At 51.1% G+C, this 11373-nt stretch overlaps 3 protein-coding genes across 3 annotated transcripts; 1 reads left to right on the top strand and 2 right to left on the bottom strand.

The window, feature by feature from the left end:
* Nucleotides 1–120: 120 nt before the first annotated feature.
* On the top strand, nt 121–1023 carry TGAM01_v202488 (transcription initiation factor TFIIE subunit beta; the record flags this gene model as incomplete). The annotated part of the gene is made up of 1 exon (XM_018804090.1): nt 121–1023. One exon carries the CDS (start codon nt 121–123, stop codon nt 1021–1023), a length of 903 nt encoding a protein of 300 aa, XP_018662828.1.
* Nucleotides 1024–1903: 880 nt separating this feature from the next.
* Nucleotides 1904–3053, bottom strand: TGAM01_v202487 (hypothetical protein; the record flags this gene model as incomplete). Its single annotated transcript, XM_018804089.1, has 2 exons — nt 1904–2394; nt 2651–3053. The coding sequence occupies 2 exons, from the start codon at nt 3051–3053 to the stop codon at nt 1904–1906; spliced, it is 894 nt and encodes a 297-aa protein (XP_018662827.1).
* Nucleotides 3054–7010: 3957 nt separating this feature from the next.
* Nucleotides 7011–8498, bottom strand: TGAM01_v202486 (hypothetical protein; the record flags this gene model as incomplete). The annotated part of the gene is made up of 3 exons (XM_018804088.1): nt 7011–7736; nt 7797–7936; nt 8006–8498. The coding sequence occupies 3 exons, from the start codon at nt 8496–8498 to the stop codon at nt 7011–7013; spliced, it is 1359 nt and encodes a 452-aa protein (XP_018662826.1).
* Nucleotides 8499–11373: the final 2875 nt, after the last annotated feature.

Raw genomic sequence — 11373 nt, 5'->3', positions numbered from 1 at the left:
GTACCGGAACAACCTTTGCTTTCCAAACCTTGTCCATCAACCATCACACTCCCTCTGTTCTCTTTCTCTCTTCTCTACGATACTGCAGTCGCTGCTTGGGCTCATTTCTGCCACAACACAATGTCGTCGTATCTAGAGAAGCAGTCCTCCGTCTTCAGAGGCAGCCTCGCCTCGGCCGCGTCCAAGATCTCCAACCCGTCCAGCATCAAGGCCGCGACCGCCGCATCGCTCGCTCCGCCATCGCCATCGCCCTCGGCCGCCTCAGACAGCAACACGCCGACGTCAAAGCGGAAACGAGATGTCGCGCCGGACGTGCCGTTTTCGCAGCCGCAGCTGACGGGCTACGGCGCCGAGGTCAAGACGCAGATGACGTTTGCGGTGGACTACCTGAAGAAGAAGGGCGATGCAAAGACCATTACGGACATCATCGACCATCTGAGTCTGAGGAACTACACGGAGGAGCACAAGAAGGAGCTGATGGAAGGGCTGAGGGGACATCCGCGGGTGGAATGGAAGCCCGATCCCAGCCTGAGCGAGCAGACGTGGAAGACGGGCACGTACAAGCACCGGCCCATCATCCCGGGCGTAAGGGACGGCACGTCGCTGCTGGCGCATCTGCAGCGCAAGACGGACGCCTCGGGTGTATCTGTGAAAGATCTCAAGGACGGCTGGCCCGACTGCGAGGATACGCTGGCAAAGCTGGAGCGGGAGCACAGGGTGCTGGTGGTGCGCACCAAAAAGGACAATTTCCCGCGCTACGTCTGGGCCGACGACGCCTCGCTGCACAACTCGGTCGAGCCCGAGTTCCAGGCCATGTGGCGCCGCGTGCAGCTGCCCAGCCTGGACGACATGCACCGCAAGCTGGTGAGCGTGGGACAGAAGCCGACGAGCGACGATCCGCGCAAGGCCGCAGTGACGACGAAGCCGAAGCAGCAGAAGAAGAGGGCCGGCAAGCGTATTGGCAAGGCGACGAACACGCACATGACGCATTTGCTCAACGATTACAGCGGAATGAGGCGGTGATTTCACTTTCGACTTGGCACTGAAAACTGTGGGATGCGGACAGTAGGTGTACATCATGTGTATGGGGGGAAATCAACGAAAAGAACATAATTACGGGGCACACGGCGAAATGCTTTTCTTTCTTTCCCTCATATTCTCTTTGATTTTTGGCCATTTGATTCGCCCGATTACTTTGGAACTGAAAAGGGGGGAAAGGGGGGGACACAAAAAAAGAAGAAGACTGCAGACAATTTGGCTTTTTATATTTGCAAAACGGCTGGCTGGACTGCCGGGCATGGGAGATCATTAGACGACGGAGTTTTTATGGAGTTTTGATTGCGCTGGGCTTCTTTGGTGTTTTCCTGCCTTTTTTTTTTTTAATGTGTCTGCTGTTTTTGCTAATTTTTTAAACGAATAACAAAAGACAAAAGAAACAAACCCGAGTTGGACTCGAAAAACGCCTTTTGAGAATGCATGAGAAGGCGCTGGGAATAATACATACATACAGATTATATACATACCTTTTTTCTTTTGGCTGTTTTACGATAGAGCAATGAATTACAGATTATTCTCTTTTACAAATTCGTTTCACATGTGTATTGGTGTGTTCAACTGAGAGTCTCGATGTTATTGCTACTAGTATATTGAAAACTGCATTCATTTTACTATGGAAACATAGATAATCAAGATAAACGAAAACCCGGACCGCTGCCACCCCATGAAATAGAATACTCCCTGGAACTCCATCCTGCATGTGAATACCTAGCTGTATATATCGCCCTTGAAAATCTCAAAAGCCACCCAAAACCATAGCACCTTGTACAGAAAAGAAAAGGATATCAAGCGGGACATATGTACCAGAAAATACCAGAAAATGCAAGGGAAACAGAAAGAACAAGATTCACAGACCCTCGCCCGCCAGCCGTATCTTCTCAAACAAGCTCTCAAAGACATGGCTCTCCTGATACCCTCCCACCTTGTACCGGTCCTGCACCATGACGCAGGGCACGGCCTCGACGCCAATGACATCCCTCGCCGCCTGGGCCACGGCATCGAGCCTCGTGCCGGCCTCGTCGTCGTCCAGCCCGGCTCGCACCGCCGCCTCGGAAATGCCCGCGGCCACGCCCACGGACACCAGGAAAGCGGCGTCGCTGAGGTCGCGGCCGTCCTCAAAGTGGCCCTGGAACAGCTGCTCGACGACGGCGGACTGGCCCGCGGGACCGAGCTCGCGCAGGGCGACGGCGCTGAGGCGGTGGGCGAGGCGGGTGTTGCCGGTGACGCCGCGGATGGAGAAGGCGATGTCGTGCTTTGCGCCGGCGACTTGGATGCGGGAGAGGAAGTTTGGGTTAAGGGACTCGAGGCGGTCGTAGATGCCGCGCTTTTCGACGCCGTCTGCGAATGGTTAGCATATACTTGAAACTTTTGGTTGTCGCTGTGTCTTATTGGAGGAATGTGGTATTGGGCTAAATGAAATGCATATGCGGGTGTGTGCTGCATTGCATGTGATAGTTGATGTGGCGGAGTTGCGGGATGAGGTCATGATGCCTCATGTTGAATGTGATGTGCATGAGTATGAGTGATACACTGATGCGCATTCGCTCATCTTCAAAAGACAAGATCTGAGTGTAAAAGAGAGAGATCAACATACGCTTGGCCATGGTCGGTGCTATGTAATACGGCCTAAACACGGCCTCGAAGCGCACCTCGGGATGCTCGTCGCGGTAGCGCTGCATCAGCGCCTCCAGGTTGTGCTTCTCGATAAAGCACCACGGGCACAGCAGATCCATGTAAATCTCCAGCCGGATCAGCCCTCCGGCACCGCGGCTCGTGGCCAGGCCCGCCGCCATCTTCTCGCGTCGCAGCGCCGCGGCGGTTGGTTTCCTGCTGGTGGGCGGCAGCGGCTGTCGCTCGTGGTGGTGGTGATGGCGGTGGTTATAGCGGTGTTGGTGATGGTGCCGAGAGTCGTCGGTGATGTGCAGGTGGTGCGTTTGCGGGCGTTGCTGCTGCTGCGGTGGAGGGAGGCCAATGAGTGGTGATGCTGCAGCACTCATTGTAGGACTGACAAGAGAATGAATGACAATTCGTCCAGGAGGAAAATAAGTTTTTTTTTTTGTGTTCGTTGGTTTGAGGTCCCCGGATTTTAGTTCCTCTTTCCGAATCGCTTCCTCGGTAGTGATGCTGCTTGTCAAGCTCGGTAGCGGTAAAACTAATAAGCAATAAAAGACGCCTTCTCTCGCTCTTTTTGGGTATAATAGGTACGCTGTAAAAGGGAAGTAAAAGTAAAAAGAGGAAAAAAGGAGCCAAAAGTACAAAGGAGCGCTGACAAGTAGAAGCGAAAAGAAAAGGAGTGAATTAGAAATCCAACAACTCCTTCGTTCCTTTGGTCCCGCCACTCCTAACAAGTAACGTTATGGGCTTGACGGGTTGATTCTTATACTATTTCCCTCTTTTTGTATGTGTATGCGACACGCTGACACGGCCCGCAAGCCTCGGCTCACCCGCTGAATTCTCGTGGGCAAATCTTTCTTCTTCTTTGGAATTGTGTGAATGCGTATTCCAGAGTCGAAAAATAATAAAAAAGCGAATAACAGAGCAACGGACACAATCCGTCACAAGATTTCAAATAGCCCCAAACTGTGGAAGCGAGGCTCCCTGGCGGGTGGTCCAAAGGATTGGATTCCTAACTAGGATTCCCTAAACAAGGAAATGAGACCAAGCCTAAACAGTAGTACCGGGAGGACGGTGCATTCACTGCTTATACGTTTTTTTGTCCCCCTCGTATAAGGTAGGGCGCGGAGAATATTCCTGGCGTATTCTTTATTTCGGCGAAATAGCCGAAGCGACGCTGTAAACAGGTAGCTTTTCGGCAAATGATGTAAATGGCAGGAGAAAGACAAAAAGGGAGTTCAGAGACAAATTAAACAAAAAGGATGGAAGAGCAGAAAAGAGGAAATGTAAATTAAAAAGAAGAGAGGACGAGGAAAGCGCAACTCGGGCCCCCAGGCCGGGAGGGATTTGGCCGAGCTTTGGGCTCTATTCCAGCTGAATCGCGGCACTAGCCTTGATTTGATTAATTGATTAGAATCTCTCCGCCCAAACAGACGCCTGCGGTGACTGTTTGACAGTACGACTAGGTAGTGTGCGTATTCCTACAAAACAACTACTAGCAGCCCGTCGCAATTTTGTATTTGTACAAGGGCTCCATCTATTTTATTTCAACCTTTGCTTCATCGGCCCTCTCGAATGCCCAGGATAAGCCGGGAAAAGGGGACCAGATTGCCGAATGTCACCTCGGGGCTCGGCGTCACTTTGCTCTAGGCAGCCGTGTAATGCTGATATCCGCGCCAATAAACTAACACGATAGTATAAAGCCTACTTCACCTGTATCGAAGCGACGACGAGAGCAACAGACAGAGAGACGAGAAATGAAAAGGGACGTGAATGTTGCGGAGTTTGGACAGCAGCAAAAGCAAACTACGCTTTCTGAATAGTAATCCTGGATTACTGATCGGATCGCCGCCGTTTTCTGCTTCAGTGCTAGCAATTCCTATTCGCACGAATCAGTGTGTGATACGGCCGAAACGGGCACTAGATGGTCTAGTGGAATCTTTTTGCTTTCTCTGGGCTCGAGTCGTCCTTGATTCGAAAAGTATCTACCTATCTTATGTTGCACTGATAATTGCAATGTTACAGATCGACTTTATAGGTTCCCCGGCCCCGGTGTTTTGACGGGAGGTTCCGCACCCTAGGCATTTCCGTATATTGTAATCATGGTAATCAGAATTACCACAATGGGATACCTGTTTTCAATCTCTTCAGCCAGTATAGAAAAGGTTTGTTACTATTTGATAAGCTTACATAATTTCGGACACTACCTAGGCCTAGTATCGAGTCTACTTCTGCTTACCGTTCTCATCTATTCTTGATCTAAACCTTTTCCCCCCCCTTGCTCAGCTGTTATCGGCCAATGCATGCAGCTAGGCGATGCTACCTGGGCAATGCACATAGTTTGCCAGGGACAGACAAATCAAAATGAAAAAAAAAAAAAAAATTTAAGAATAACAATAGAGAAGGCCGACTGTGGCCCTAGCCTTTAGTATGATCTGGGGGCGGACCTGATAGATGCTCACTCTCATCTTTGTCCAAGGATAGACTGTCACATCGTTTTGATTGCAGATACCTACTTACCACGCAGATATCAGAAGAAATAAGGAACGTAAGTTGATCAAGACGTTGGGCCATTCGCAGTATCTGTGTGCACGCGTTCATAGATTCCTGCGTACCTACCTAGGTATGCAAATTCTCCCAGTTCATAAAAGAAATGCCCAGCATCTTCAACCCGGACTTTTGACGTAACATGGTAGTCTTCCGATTTACGGAAAAATTACCAAACCCTTTCGCTGTTATTGAAAAGGCGCTCTCTCACCAGTAATTCACCCGCGACACTCCCCGATCTCCGCCACTAGCAGAATGGAGTGCACACGAAGTAGTAATCACAATACTTGCCCAAAATGGTTCTTCGGAAGTCGGTACCGAGACTGTCATCTTATCTCACGGACCTAGGTATGTAGGTAGTATTGCGACAGTAAATGATGCCAGTGCCGTTCATGTATGTCATGGAAAAGAAACCTCACGTCTGTGTGCCTTACATGTCCATCTAGGAAAAGTGGCATCATCTGCCTCCATAGAATCGGGGCCCAGGCCGGATGATATTGCCCCTTGAGGAAAATGAAAAAGACCGGATAAAACATACATCACCTTGCAGCAAATAGTACAATGATTACAAAATACCTAGTCCTCGAGATAAATACACTCGAGACAGGATTCTGTATCGATTAGGAAAGCTTCTTATCCACAATGGCGCCCAAATAGTCCCGTCATGGGAAAGCATCTTCTTCTCTTCTCAGTACTACTACTTCTTTGCCCACAATTCTTTTGCCCGGTCGTATTAGATTAAGTTCCTCTGTAACGACTACTAATCAAAAAAAAAAGTCTTAACGGCAAAAGGACGTTTTCATGATCCGTTCACGTTTCCTTCCCTTTCCTTTCCTTTTCTTTTCTTTTCATCTTCTCTGTTCGCCTCCTCTTCTTTTTCGCCCCTTGGTTTATTAATCCATATTCGTTCGGGTCATTCATTCTTCCAAACCCACTCAGGCCTGCGCAGTGTTTGGCTGTTGCATGTCACCACGACAAACTCAAACGTCTAAGGAGCACTTGATCACAAAATATAAAACAGCAAAGTGGCACACACGTCGTCACAATGAATCAATTGCGTATTCGTAAATGTATATCCGTACAATTTCTCGCGAAAGGGTGCGCCTGTGTTATGCGTCCTGGTCTAAATAATGTGCCAACAGCCAAGGAAAAAAAATGCGTGTCATCGAGGAGTGGTTCAGAGCCCTCCCACCGTCTATAGGTTATTCCGTTTCCCAGCCCAGTGCTGAAATGCCGTCCCAAAAAACAGGGGTGGGCGAGCGAGTCGGTGTCCTTTCCTACCCCCCTTTATATAAACTCCAGCCATTCTTCCCTTAACCTCCCTTTGCGTCATGTTAATGAAAACGCTCGGTCCATAATCATCAAGTTTCCGGTCCGCCAGTCTATCGCCCAAGGTCTATATGAGAGAACAAAGAAAAAGGGAAACAAAAAAAAAAAAACCAGAAAGAAGGAAAAAACGAGAAATGCAAAGTGTGACGGAAAATATGGCAAGAGGGTTATGTAGAGCAGACCCATGGCGTAACGCAAAGCTGGCGTCTGCTCTAAAAGGTCAAGGGAAGATAACGAGTCGTACGTGTGTTTGATATCGAGATTAGGGAAGTGAATCTGGGCGATGTGCAAGGGATATGCACCATATTTTCTCGATGGCGATCGAGCTTCGAGATGAATCTTCTTCTGCCCTGGAGCTGACCAAGGACAGCAATAAAAGGACAAAAGATATGACTGTGTCAATGGTCATGAGCGCGAACAACGCCAGACCAAAGGTCATCGTGTCTTCAGTGGTAACGCTGCAACTACATGTGTACCATGCCAGGCTCGGCACTTTGTGGTCGTCGCATCTGTTGCGGTGCACCGTAGTACATCTGGCTCATTGAGGGATTGGGAGGGTAGCCATCAGGGTCGGGATAGACGTAGCTTCCACCGTTATGAGATGGGGAAGACGAATGAGGAGATTGCCAGCCAAGTTGCGACGCCATGTGAGGACTGCCAACCGCGCTTCCAGTGGCACCCGTGTGTTGCTCCAAGCTGGGTTCCAGGGTGGGAGGAGGGCCGTAGCCGGTAGGGTGCGAGGTCGGTCGGATACCGCTGTTGTAGCTGGCGGCCGAGTTGGTCGAAGTCGGGCTGCCCACGCGCAAATGAGGTGGAAGAGTGCCGCCCTGTGTCATGTACTGAGTAAAGTCCGCCTGGTGTCGGCCGAGGCCGTTAGCTCCAGAGAGGTCCATGGCAGGAGACATCATGGCGTGCTGGTTAGGCGATGGTGTCGTCAAGGGAGAGCCTTGATTGGACATGTGGTCGCCGTCGGAGCGAGCCTGACTTCCGTTCTTAACCCTGGAAGCTGCAAGTGCTGCCGCGGTAGCCGCCGCAGCCTCTTCGATAGTCCCGGTGTGCTGGTTCTGATGACGTGTGAGGGTGGTACGCCTCGTAAAGGTCTTTTGACAATCGGCGTAGGGGCACTTGTAAGGACGAGTTCCCGAATGAGTTCTTCGGTGTCGAGCCAGGGAGCTGCTGTCACTGAATAGCTACAATTGCAAATTAGTTTTCTCGCTCCTTAGACACAGTTCATCAGCTGGATAGCTTACCTTGGCGCAAGTCTCACAACGATGCGGCTTCTCGCCAGTGTGCACTCTTTGGTGAACAGTAAGAGCAGATCTTTGGATGAATCCCTTGTGACATTTGGGATAGTCGCAAACGTGAGGTCTGACTCCGGTGTGAATACGCTCTATGAACATGCTTTTGTTAGAAAAAAATAGGCTCCGTACGCTCTCATTGCAATCCTGGCTAGACTTACCATGGCGCGCCAGGTCGCTTCTTCTGGCAAACCCTTTACCGCAGGTACTACAGGGATATGCTTTGACAGGTGCTGTGGGAGCCTGCTGATGCTGGGGCTGCTGAGGCATGTGGTGCATAGCCATACTTGGTACACTTCCCATTCCGGACATGTCTGTGAAGCCTCCCATCTGCATGGCATTATGCATGTGGCTTTGCATCTGCATGGGAGTTTGCATGGCGGTTGGCGAAGGATAGGCGCGGGGCATGCTGTGCGCGGAATAAGAAGAATGCTCAGACATGTGCGGTGATCCTGACCGGTCCAGCGCAGACTCATGTTTGACGAGGCCGAGGTGATGATGCTGTTGGTGGTGATCGGGCATGCTTCCACCAAGTCCATGTGTCATGGCACCTCCTTTGTTGTTCAGCATGTTTGTGATATCCATAACCTCGGGCGATGCCGAAGACATGACTGTGTTCGGCCTTCCGGACGAAGTGAGCGTATGGGGTAACATCGTGTAGAGTGCCAACGGGCGCTGTGTTAGAGCCAGCTTGAAGAACTATAATGTTTTCAGTTAGTGACGGGCGCAGCGGAGTGACAAATGTAGCTATAGATGCGGATGCATGGTATCGTCGTCGACCTGCCATGTGAAGCCATCGCGGAGACTTTATCCGCCACCAGATCAACTTGGGCAGGAGTTGCAGGTTTCCCAAAGCTTGGGCCACCCACCAAGACTCCTGGGCGACGTTTAATCTGTTCGGCAATGATGACCCGGAGAGGAAAAAGCAAAGAAGAAAAAAAGCAACGTTAACCACATACCTTTTAAGGTGTGTTGTTAAGATATGGGAATGAATCGGTTTCCCGGAAAAAGGAGAGAAAAGGCTTTCTTTCCTTGTCTTTCGTTGTTGCACTCGGGTCGTCGCTTCCAGTTTGGGGTGGCTAAAATGGGGGCCGTTTCTGATATGACTTGCGAACCGTTCTGTCACGTTTTCTGCACGGTTATGCGAGTCGATGCCGGAAGCCAGACTTGATCGCGGAAGGCTTTGCAATGACTTTGAGTGAGTTGCCAGCGCGGGGCAGAGTTGCAGGATATATGTAGCAAAGACCCGCTAGATAGCGAACAATAGGACTCGGTAAACCAAGGCGCAAGAGATGCCAGGTAGTATCTGGACAGGGGAGAAACGAGATCCGGCAGGTTTCTTCAAATCGTAAGACGTGTTCGCAGGCGAGACGGGTAGACCGATGAGCTTGCAGGTGAAGAGTCGCTAAACTTGATACACGGGATTCGAAGGGAGGAAAAGGAGCCTGTCGGCGGATGAGTTGAGAGTCGAGTCGGGTTGCGAATCGGGGGAGGGCAATGACCAGTTAGCGAGCGAGAGTGATCATAAGCCAGACCAGGGCGTGTCAATGCAAACGGGCGCTTCGTCGAGGGTGTTTGTCCTGCTGGGCGGTCGTCAAGGCTGCGGTTGTCTATTCGGTCAGCCGCGTCGTGGGATGGTGGAGAGATGGCTCAAGGCGCAGAGTGAGGGCCGTGGCAGATGCAAGATGGAGGAAAAAGAAAAGAAGGGGAAAGGAAGGGACAAAGAAAGGCGAGCCGAAGCAGAGATCCAGCCGCGGTGCAACCACGCGAGGCTTTGCAGGATGAAGTGCGGAAAGGGTGGGAAAATCGATTGAATGTCGGTGCCAAAATGTGGTCCTCTAAAAAGCAAGTGGCTTCTGGAACTGGTGAACGACGTAACTTTTTTAGGGGCCCAGGCCTTTATGACAGGCTCTGGCGGCGTGCAGGGCAGCGACTGCAAGGGGGGGTGGCTTGTGGCGGGGCAGGGCCTGTATAGAAAGATGGAACAAAAAATCTCCTGGACCGGCTCACCCTTGCGCCGCGCCAGCGACTAGCTAGGGCCAAGGAAAAAGCAAACAGGGGGGTGTGCGCAGGAGGATCGTATACTTGGATGGGCGTCGGAATAGACAGGCAGGTATACGAGTATGTAGGGCAGCAGAGGAGAAATGAAAAGAGATTGGAGTAGTTTTTTTCTCACCTACTTTGTGTTTGTTCGGTGGTGGCAGACACCTGTTTCGGCCCTGAAGTATAGTGTGCAGGTATGCCTCTGTGCTCGAGCCTCCCACAAGCAGTTGCAGTTTGCCAGGTCGTATCAGTATAAAGGCACCTGAAATTGCGCCGCGTTGTGCTCTGTGCGTGTTTGAAAGCAGCTGTTTAGCTGTGTTTCATCTGCAAGTTTTGCGTGTAGGAGTGGTATATCTCGTTGAAGCCTCGCGCAGGCTGGAACGTGGACAAATTGGCGATGAAATGAGTTGAATAGCAAATCCGATGCTGTGGTCACAAAGAGGCCCTGAGAAACAAAGCAGTGCAGCGCACTCTATTATAGCCAAGCAGCAGCACGCCAAAGAGGAGAAAAGTGTGTTTAAAAAAAGACATGAATGTATTTGCTGGCACGATTGGCAAACGATGTCTATCTTTTGTTGCGAAACTGAGTTGGTTGGAACACCTGCAGCATCTCGATCACGTCGTTCGCCTCGAGAAACGAGCAGCGGCAGGTTGGTTTGCCAGTGGAAAACACCTCCTCCAGACAGGTAGCCGGTACCTGCACTGGCTTTGCGTCCGGGCTGTCTGCTCCGTACAGAGTACTCTGGCACTGGTGCCGGGACTTGGGCCAGAGCCAAAAAGTCTCACTCCACAGTGCTCCGATACACCAGAAAAGATCAAATTCATTGCGGTGGGGAGCCGCCAGGCCCTGTTAGCGCAGCCTAGCCCAGCGCTAGGGCCACTGCGCAGCAAGGATCGACTGGCAGAGACCAATTGATGCCTCTTTGGGCACTGCGGCGAGCGAGGACTGGGAGCTGCGGCTACATGCGGTGTGCACAAGAGCTCCGGGAGGCATTGCGTGAATCAATCGATGCATTCTTGCATGCGTGCGTTGTGTGTGCCTGTTATGGCGCATCGTCGTTGGGAACCGTGGGCGTGTGCACCTTCGCGTGCGTCTGCTTGGGAACTCGGCGTGTTAGTGTGTTAGTGCCTCATGTTTGGTTCCAGTCCCGATATTAATAGCAGCAGCATCTGGAGATCTTCTGCCACGCAAAGTTGTTTGGCAGAGCCGCTTGAGGGCCCTGGCTCAGGCCGGGCCATGTCAGGTATGCCTGCCTGCCATGCCAGATTGATACCCAGACCGCTGCTGCGTCAATATGTATGTTTGCCGTGAAACAGCAGGCCATGTATGTATCAACTACACCACCTTGCTGCAATCAATATTGATGCGAGTGAATGCAATGTAGAGCCTCAGCTCGTATGATTTCTCTCAGTCTCTCTCTCCCTTGAAATTAAACAGCAAAACAGCCAATCCGCGCCGCTGTCCACGGTTATTTTCAGGAGTCGT

Source organism: Trichoderma gamsii (assembly GCF_001481775.2).
Source record: "Trichoderma gamsii strain T6085 chromosome Unknown Scaffold_6.2, whole genome shotgun sequence".
Taxonomy (NCBI): Eukaryota; Fungi; Ascomycota; class Sordariomycetes; order Hypocreales; family Hypocreaceae; genus Trichoderma; species Trichoderma gamsii.
The sequence above is the reverse complement of the archived record's forward strand: the minus strand, read 5'-3'. Positions and strand labels throughout refer to the sequence as shown.